General features: G+C 36.9%; 1 protein-coding gene across 2 annotated transcripts in view; it reads right to left on the reverse strand.

Moving 5' to 3' along the window:
- Positions 1-984: 984 nt before the first annotated feature.
- bcam (basal cell adhesion molecule (Lutheran blood group)) overlaps positions 985-9,741 on the reverse strand; it is a 45,381-nt gene continuing 36,624 nt past the window's right edge. The window contains exons 6-17 of one of the 2 annotated variants that reach the window (XM_016285513.1): positions 8,952-9,134; positions 8,744-8,865; positions 8,512-8,656; positions 7,527-7,642; positions 6,627-6,768; positions 4,604-4,728; positions 4,372-4,513; positions 3,045-3,083; positions 2,529-2,549; positions 2,043-2,184; positions 1,848-1,947; positions 985-1,111 (exon numbers count right to left, since the gene is read on the reverse strand). In XM_016285513.1, coding sequence (XP_016140999.1) covers positions 1,109-1,111; positions 1,848-1,947; positions 2,043-2,184; positions 2,529-2,549; positions 3,045-3,083; positions 4,372-4,513; positions 4,604-4,728; positions 6,627-6,768; positions 7,527-7,642; positions 8,512-8,656; positions 8,744-8,865; positions 8,952-9,134 — 1,280 coding nt within the window. In that variant the 3' untranslated portion in view covers positions 985-1,108. The remainder of the gene's footprint in view (positions 1,112-1,847; positions 1,948-2,042; positions 2,185-2,528; positions 2,550-3,044; positions 3,084-4,371; positions 4,514-4,603; positions 4,729-6,626; positions 6,769-7,526; positions 7,643-8,511; positions 8,657-8,743; positions 8,866-8,951; positions 9,135-9,741) is intronic. The other variant, XM_016285521.1, reaches the window with a different exon arrangement.

A 9,741-nucleotide genomic window follows, 5' to 3' on the forward strand; every position in this document is an offset into this window, starting at 1 on the left:
GGTCTAAAATATCTAAGGCGTTGAAAGGAACAGCTGGACAGTGTGTATAATGGCACATCCATATGCTCCATGCAGATCATGGCCAAATCATATAGTGGTCTGTATAGGGTTTACTAATCAGGGTAATGGCACGTGTGCAGTTCACAATCAAAAATGTACACAGTAAGTGCCGTTTGTAATGCAAAAAGAGGCTGTACTGCACTATTTCAATAACATAAACTAATCGACATAACCAGGGTGCAGCACAGCATGAAAAGCAACATCTAGTGTCCACAGTGAATTTTCTGCTTTGTTTTGGGTAGAAGAACTCTGCATTAAGCTGCACTCTATTTAATAGAGTTGTACTACAAAGACTGGCTTGATTACACAATCAGGACACAGTATGTAACCATATAAAAAAAAAGCCAGATTTACATTTATTGCCCCTCCCACTTCTAAACTGAAACCCACCCTCAGTTCAACATCATAGCCCCTCCCACAATCTTTCAAAAAGAAAACTGTACAGCTAAAATGAATTCATCTTCTCTTTTCTCCTCCTCCTCTCTTCTCCTCCATCAGAGCACTCTTAATTCACCACCATCCTCTACGTCTCTGGAGATCTTGTTCTTACTTGTATCTTTTCTTCTTCGTTTTTTATCACTGTGAAAGTGGAAAAAAACATACTGTTTTTACTGGCCATCATTTAGCTGCGTAAAGTAATACAATTTTTGAGATTAAAGACTATTTGTCCATTTAAAGACATAGTTTATCCAAAAATGAAAATTACCCCATGATTTATTCACCCTCAAGCCATCATAGGTGTATATGACTTTCTTCATTCAGATGAATACAATTGGAGTTATATAAAAAAATGTGTTGGCTCTTTCCAGCTTTATAATGGCAGTGAATGGGGTTGAGATATTGAAGCCCAAACAAGTACATCCATCCATCATAAAAAGTGCTCCAGTTTATTTATTAACCCCCCGAAGACGTGTGGTATAAAATGAATTCATCTTCTCTTTCCTCCTTCTCCTCTCTTCTCCTCCATCAGAGCACTCTTAATTCACCACCATCCTCTACGTCTCTGGAGATCTTGTTCTTACTTGTATCTTTTCTTCTTCGTTTTTTATCACTGTGAAAGTGGAAAAAAACATACTGTTTTTACTGGCCATCATTTAGCTGCGTAAAGTAATACAATTTTTGAGATTAAAGACTATTTGTCCATTTAAAGACATAGTTTATCCAAAAATGAAAATTACCCCATGATTTATTCACCCTCAAGCCATCATAGGTGTATATGACTTTCTTCATTCAGATGAATACAATTGGAGTTATATAAAAAAAATGTGTTGGCTCTTTCCAGCTTTATAATGGCAGTGAATGGGGTTGAGATATTGAAGCCCAAACAAGTACATCCATCCATCATAAAAAGTGCTCCAGTTTATTTATTAACCCCCCGAAGACGTGTGGTATACTTTTTATGATGGAATGACACACTTTTTTGGGCTTCAAAATCTCAACCCCCATTCACTGGCATTATAAAGCTTGGAAGAGCCAGGACATTTTAAAAATATAACTCCGACTGTATTCGTCTGAAAGGAGAAAGTCAAATACACCTAGGATGGCTTGAGGGTGAGTAAATCATGGGGTAATTTTCATTTTTGGGTGAACTATCCCTTTAAGGATCACAGCGCAGGGCCAACAGGTCTTGTAATTTAACATCTTTACCAATCTTTTTCCATTTTGCCCATTTGTCAGCAAGATGATTTCTATCATTTAGAGAAATTTGTATAATTTAAAATAAAAAAAATGTGGTACTGTGGTTCAGCTGAGAACCACCTTGCTAAAATTTGCCTTTGACCCCTCACCTGTTCTGCATGTGGTTTGTTTAGCAGACCAGCCTCTTCATTGCCTTTCTCACTGGACTTCATCTCCACCACAATACCACCTTTCACCTCTCCAGATGCCCTGGAAGGAGAAAGTGACCAAATTTATGAAGTGAATAAATGCAAATGTGAACACATGACCTGCAAATGTTTGTTATCATGGTTCATGCTACTTACACATCCTTCTTGTCCTTTTTCCCACAGCTCAGCTTGCCCTTCTTACTAAGGAAGAAGAGCAGAGCCACCAGGAGGAGAAGCAGTAGAACGCACACCACCACGGCAATCACCACCGCGCCCGAACCTCCCTGCTGTTTCTCCGCTGAGAAGATCGAACGAGAAAAGAGTTGGTGAGAAGCTGAAGGTTAATGGCGAGTGTGAAGAAGTGATGAGTTTGGGTGGGAGAGGAAGAGAAAGGGGAACACAGAGGGGGAACGGGCGTGTTGAGAAGGGTGGGGAGGAAGTCAACCAGAACAATAAGCAATTGTTCTTTTGTCGACATTAAAACGAGACCCAAGTAATCAGTGATAAATAAGGTCACAGTTTGACAAATGATATACAAACACACACAATCTCACAGCTGTAAGCAAACAGACAATTGCATACATACACATGCACTATTTTATTCTCACGCAAAGACAGAAAAGCAGCAGGGGTTATACAGACCTGTTTTAAACACAGGGTTTCCTTTGAGCAGCATTATGGGAAAGAGAAAGTTGAGTCCAATTGAACAGCGCACAGGAAAAAACACTTTACCATTAACCCACATACACACACACACACACACACAAAGAGGCCCATCACCAAGATGAAGACAAACACATACACACACTGAAGTGACCGCACGAGCTAAACACTTGACAGCACACTCAAGGATGAATGGACGGCAGTATTAAGAGACAAACACCCAGACACAGAGAGGAAGGAAAGAGAGGAAAGTAAAATAGAACAGAATCCTTTATTGTCCCAAATGAGGGAAAAGTTCAAGGTGCAGCATCAACAAAATAGAGGACGGACATCATACAAAGATCACATACGTAATACAATATACAATATACACAGTGTTTGGTAACAGTACATAATATACAGTGTAAAGGGCTGGAAAGCTAGATCACGGAGTATGTACAAGAAAGAGTCCTGAGAGGGAGAGGAGGAGCAGAGAGAGCTGGGACAAGTGTCTACCTCGGTTAGCAGCATTGAGATTTGATGATTTGTCTGGATCTGTACAGAGGAAATAAAAGAACTTAAGAGAAATTTAGAGAAGGGGTAACATTTTGAGTATAAATCAGAGTCTGTGGAGATATGTTGAGTAAATCTGAGTAAATACACTATGTTCAAAAGTTTGGGGTCAGTTTGTTTTTTTTAAAGACATTGATACTTTTATTCAGCAATGAGCATTAAATTGGCTGCAGAAGATTTCTTTTTCAAATAAATGCTGGTCTTTTTTAACTTTTTATTTATGAAAAATCCTGAAAAAGACCTCCACAAAAATCTTAATAACCATTGTCCCAACCCTTTTTAACACTGAAGAAATGGCTGCTGAAAATTCAGCTTTACCATCACAGGAATAAATTACATTTGAAAGTATATTAAAATAGAATTAACTTATTTTAAATTGAAATAATATTTAACAATTTCACTGTTTATACTGTATTTTTGATCAAATATATGCAGCATTGGTGAACATAAGCATTCAAAAACATAAAACACATTAAAAGAAGTGTCTACAAGGCTATGCAACTCAAGCACAGGTAATCCTATTATAAATAGTATCAAGGTGAATAGTTTGGCTCATGAATATCAATTAGGTAACATAACTAGAGATTTGAATGAGCACATCAATTCATATTCATGAGCATAGTGTTTCTAGATATTGATGTCACAACCCTTAGCCCATAATCCCACCCTCCAAAAAAGTATGTATCAGATCAGGATGACCAATTATATTTTCTAAAATGTGCAGCATACAGCCATAGCACACTGCATAAGATATGGTATCTCACAATCCACTGTGCACTTAACCTTCATTTTTCAGTGTATTAAATGAACTGGAAGCAATATTCTTGATTTTTAAAATCTTCTCAACTTACTTTTTAACCATGACTGCCAAAATTCAGACATTTTTACACAAAATGGGCTTAAAAAATTCATAATAACAGCATTCCTATAATTGAGATATCTGGTTTCTACTGGCTGAATAAACCATGCAACATAATGAGGTCATGTGACAATGTACAAAAGCACTGTCTGAAATGTATATCCCTGCATTCTGCATATCAATTTCTGAAAAACCAGAAAGCAGTATACAGCAACTATGCTGGGGTGCTTTTTTGCATACCCTGCTGCTGGTTTATATGTACTAAACTAGACAAAACTGCAAGTTAACCCAGTGTTTTCTGTCCTATATTTACCCAGCACTGGGTTGCCAGTGGGGTTATTTTCAACCCAGTCATTTTTAGAGTGCAGTATTCCAGTCCCAACATAGTCTGTAAGAGTAGGCTGCACTAACCTGACTTGATGGACACCTTGAAGTTCTTGCTGTCTCTTCCATGCTTGTTGTATGCTTCACAAATCACACCATCCTTCAGAACCACAGCCGAGGCCTCAAGAGTGACTGTGCTGATAACCTTATTTCCCACTACTGTCACTGACTACACACAAACACACAGGTGAAAAATACAACGAATACAGTTTTCTGATTTAAAGATCAAACCTAATCTATTTGAAGCACATTCACGCACCTCTTTGCCAGAAGGTGTCCAGGTGAACTGTGGAGAAGGATGACCAAGAGCTGAGCAGTTGAGAGTGACCATCCCTCCTTCCTTATCAACAAAACCATTCAGTGGAGCAGCCATCTCAGGTGCACCTTCAAAACAAAAACATATGTTTATTATCAGTGGCCAATGTTTGAGTTCATTTGCTTTTAAACCCAAGGATTCTATTTTAAACCTACCACCAGATCTTAACAAGTCTGCCTTTTGACATCTTACTGAGGATTCAGTAAAACATCATATTCATATGATATCATATTCCATGTGTTCAGAACAAAGGAAGAATTCATGGACCATGTTATGAATGCCTCACCATTCTTTCTTGGAAACCAGGAAAAGGTGTGAACTACACCCATGAATACTATAAATGCCATGAAGGCATATAGAACAAAACCAGGTAATAAACTATAGAATTAAAGTTTTTCCAATGGCACAGATAAGATACACGAGACCTTCCCTGGTGATACAGTATGTCTCATACTGCAGGGTGACAAAGTGTTAAAAAGTTTATGTTTTATTATAGGTTTTAGTTCAACATAGTTAGTGGCCTTGGAAATATATCTCCCTTTGGTATTTCAGGACATTGACTTGAATCAAATGAAGAAACAGCTCAGAGATGAATCGCAACATTTGATTTGAAGCAAAATGTCTATGACAATTCGAAAAAGGAAAATTTTTTGTGTCCTTTTGATGTAGTTTCTTATTATAAAACATCTCTTTCATCCTTTAATGCGACAACATCCCATATTAGTTAGCTAAGCTAGCTTAGGTTCACTACAACTCTTTACACATTTAGGAATTCTTATCAGAATTAATGTATTTACAAGTTTAACGTACATGAGTGGCTTAATTAAAGTCTGGGACCTTATTTGTTATTTTGTTTACACCCTGAGTTGGGGGTGAATAAATTACATTTGTGTGGTGGAAGCAAATTGTTATGGATCATAATAAGCTGTAAATGTGAATGTCGACAGTGCCATTTAGTTTGTAAGCATTTTGTTTACTGCCAGACAACCCAACTCATTTAACTGGTTTATGAGCAGACTAACATTTCCCATCATCCTCTATGGCAGCAAGATAATGATAAAACACGCAGATCAGCATCAATTACACACCTAATGTGCATTCTTTACTCTTCATTACGGTGCATTAGCGCTAAAAAGCTTCCTGACTTGAGAGAAGAATATGAAACTGAAAAAAATTACTCAAAATCACACGAGTGCACATCATATCGTAATCATGATTTGAAAGAAGGAACTTCCAAGGAGAAGGTGAATGCAGCATCTGTTCTCATTTCCGTGGTAACACAGACAATTATAAATGACTTATGACCTGACTTACTGAACAGTACCATCGTTTAACAACCTAAGTGGTTTGTCTTTAAAAGTTTATAATATTGTTTCACATCATGTTATATGTAGATTTTGAATTGTGTTTTTACTTACAATTGAGCTTGACTGGTTACTCTGAGCAGAAAACAAACACACTTTACTGTTTTCTTATGGCATTGAACTCCTACCTGTATCTAAACATAATATCCACACTACGGAAAGCAGCTGGTATAACAGCAAGCGTCGACAGTTTGTTGACAGCCCATAGTTTAGTTCTATCTCTTGAAAGCAAGCTGCTTTGATACTGATGACAGCTTGTGTTGACACTTTGCACTGATAAACCACTATAAAGCTGTGTGTGTCTGTGTTTGCAGTTAGTACCTGTGACGGTAAGGGTGACATTGGCTTGTTTTCGGAGACCTGGCACTGAAGGTACAGCTCCGACACATAAATACACACCAGCGTCAGCCAGAGTCACTGACTGGAGAGTCAACACACCCGTCTGCGACAGCTCCTTTGAGTCCTATGCGTACAGTGAGATCAAATGAGATGTTGAGTCAAATTAGATCACTATTTCCAATGTTTTACTCACACTTGTGTCGTTCCAGACCCATTAGGCTTCGGTTCATCTTCCTGTGTGTGTCTGTGTTTGCAGTTAGTACCTGTGACGGTAAGGGTGACATTGGCTTGTTTTTGGAGACCTGGCACTGAAGGTACAGCTCCGACACATAAATACACGCCAGCGTCAGCCAGAGTCACTGACTGGAGAGTCAACACACCCGTCTGCGACAGCTCCTTTGAGTCCTATGCGTACAGTGAGATCAAATGAGATGTTGAGTCAAATTAGATCACTATTTCCAATGTTTTACTCACACTTGTGTCGTTCCAGACCCATTAGGCTTCGGTTCATCTTTGAAACACAAATTAAGATATTTTATTTGAAATCTCAGAGGTTTCTGTGCATCCATTGAAGGTCCAGGTAACCAAATAGTTGAAGATCTGAAAAGGTCATTAAGTCATTGTAGCAGTTTAATTCATGTCTTGTGAAGTTTGTTTGTTTGTTTGTTCTAGTGCTTGACTTTTTTGTTCTAGCATGACTTTCATGTTTTCCATATGTAATATGCTCTATGTATGCTGTGTGTTTATATGTGAATATAAGTCTAAATAAAACCTATTCATTATATTAAGCAATCATATCTCATCACAAGACTTGGATTAAACCACTTGGTTCATTTGGATTCATTACAAAGACTTTATGGCCTTATTGGACGTTTAAGTTTGGACTTTCAATGGGGGAAGATTAATCTAAATCCTATGGGTTTGGATTGACAAGAGAGTGAGAAAATGATGGCAGAATATTCAGTTTTTGGAGAACTATCTGCCAAAATGACAAGAAAAAAAAATGTAAAACTCCAAAGGTGGACACAGCGTAGAACCATAAGAACTAATAGAACATTATTCAGAGAAATATATATACATGAGAGAGAGAGAAACATCACAGTAGAGAAAAAAGTGAGGAAAAATTGGCATGGGGATGGAGGCTTGTTGAAATCGATACATGCCTTTTTCCACTGCAGGGTGTATTCATCAGAGGACTTGGTCTTACACTGAAGCTCCACAATATCTCCTTTAGCAGCAAGCAATGGGCCTTCTGGAATCACTGCCACGGGGTCAAGATCTGACAGTGACAAAAGAATGATGAATATAGCTCCGAGGTGATGGAAAAATCAATTAAACCTGAACAATTGATCCTTTGCTAAGCCCCGCCCTAAAACATTATAGACCAATCCTAACTTAGCAACTGTTGCTCTAAGTTAAAAAGTAATGTTACCAGGATAACATAATTTAATTGACATATTGAGCTCACTGTAGTGTTGGAAGAACTAAAGCGTTTACAATATTAGAGCGAATGTGTTACAGAAACATTAGGAACAATCGTTCACTTGTAATTGCTTTCAAATGATACTCTTCTCTTTTAAGTGGATGATGAGACGCAGTGGTGTTATTGTTAACTAAAATGAAGCTATGAAAAATCTTTCGGAAAAAAAATCGAATTAAAGCTAAAATAAAATATAAATACTAGATAAAAAAAAAACTTAGATTTAAAATTACAAATGTTGCCTTGGCAACTAAAATAGGTTTAAGTACTAAAATTACCAAAATGTAAACTGAAATAAAAATAAATTAAAGCTAAATAGAAAAAAATGTCTAAAGCACATAAAATTAAAAAACTAAATTAACTAAAATAAATAAAAATATCCAAATAAAATCTAATTTCAAATATTAACAAATACTATAATAGTATCTTAACAATACAAAAAGAAGATGAAAGAGAAGCATTTGCCCCAATTTAAATATTTGCCTTCGCCACAGTACTTAATCACGCTATTCAGTCTCTTTTTCATTCCAGTGAGATGGTCTGTAAAGCTTGTCTAAATTAGCACTGGTAATGAAGGAGGGCAGAGGTTAAGAAAGGATCATTTATGTTTTATTTAGCAATTTGTCCAGTTTATTATATTTATTATAGTGTCTAGGACTGATACTTACAGTGCACATTTAAGCTAAGAGTTTTGGTAAGTTCAACACCATCTTCGGCGTCAAAATCCAGAGCTTCACACTTATAGATTCCAGCATCCTTTCGAGTGACATTCTTCACTATTAGCATTCCTTTCAATGCTACCAGTTCTCCATCCTTATGAGTGAGTATGTAAATACATGAGTGAGAATCATATCGTCAGCTAGATCATTTGGTTGTGATTTGGCATGAATGGTCTCTCACCTCTTTATAAAATTCAAACTCTGGCTGAGGGTTTCCATCAGTCTCACACTCCATCAGCACATCATCCCCCTCTTTGACTGGCCCCTGATTCTTCAGTTTGAAGAACACAGTTTCTGTTGAATCTGATTGGAGGAGAGCACAGGATGAGGAGTTTGAGGTAAATGAGCATACAGTTGACACATTGTGAGTGTGTGCACGTCGGACTCACAGAGCAGCGAGAGGTTGAACTTATCGGAGCTCTCCTGTTTGATCTGGTTGTTTGGCATGCTGTACTCCACCGTGCAGTGGAAGACAGATTTAGCATCGGCTTTAACCGGCTGCATGAACAGAGTGCTGGTCATGGTGTACAGGCCTGAGGCTTCCTTCACCACACTAGGTATCATATATGTTTCTGAGAAAGAGAGAGGAACAAGATTAACTTCACTGTAAGATGTCTACAGGTCTGTGAAGAGTAGTGAAATGCTACTATGCTAATTAAAAAAAATGCATATATATGCATATATTCTGAAAGGTACTGCATTTCAGTATTTTATAGGACTTTTGGGTATTGTATTATGAAGTATTAAATATCTTTTAGAATATATAAACAGAAAAAAGTAATACTGTGAAATATTACTACAATTTTAAATAACTGTTTTCTATTTAAATATATTTTAAAATATAATTTGTTCCTGTGATTACAAAGATAAATTATTCCATTTGTCAGTCACATGATCCTTCAGAAATCTTTATAATATACTGATTTTGCGCTAAAACATTTCTTATTGTTATCAATTAGGAAAACAATTGTGCTGCTTAATATTTTTGTGGAATCTGTAATGCCTTTTTTCAGGATTCTTTTGGTTATATGTAAATATTTGTCAATTTTGATCAATTAAATGCACCTTTGCTCAAAAATTTGTATATATATACGGATATACAGTCAGGTCCATATATATTTGGACACAGGCACAGTTTTTATTATTTTAGCTGCTGACCAAAACAGCAAGTTATATAAT

Source organism: Sinocyclocheilus grahami, unplaced genomic scaffold, assembly GCF_001515645.1.
Source record: "Sinocyclocheilus grahami isolate Dianchi unplaced genomic scaffold, SAMN03320097.WGS_v1.1 scaffold11.1, whole genome shotgun sequence".
NCBI classification, from domain to species: Eukaryota; Metazoa; Chordata; class Actinopteri; order Cypriniformes; family Cyprinidae; genus Sinocyclocheilus; species Sinocyclocheilus grahami.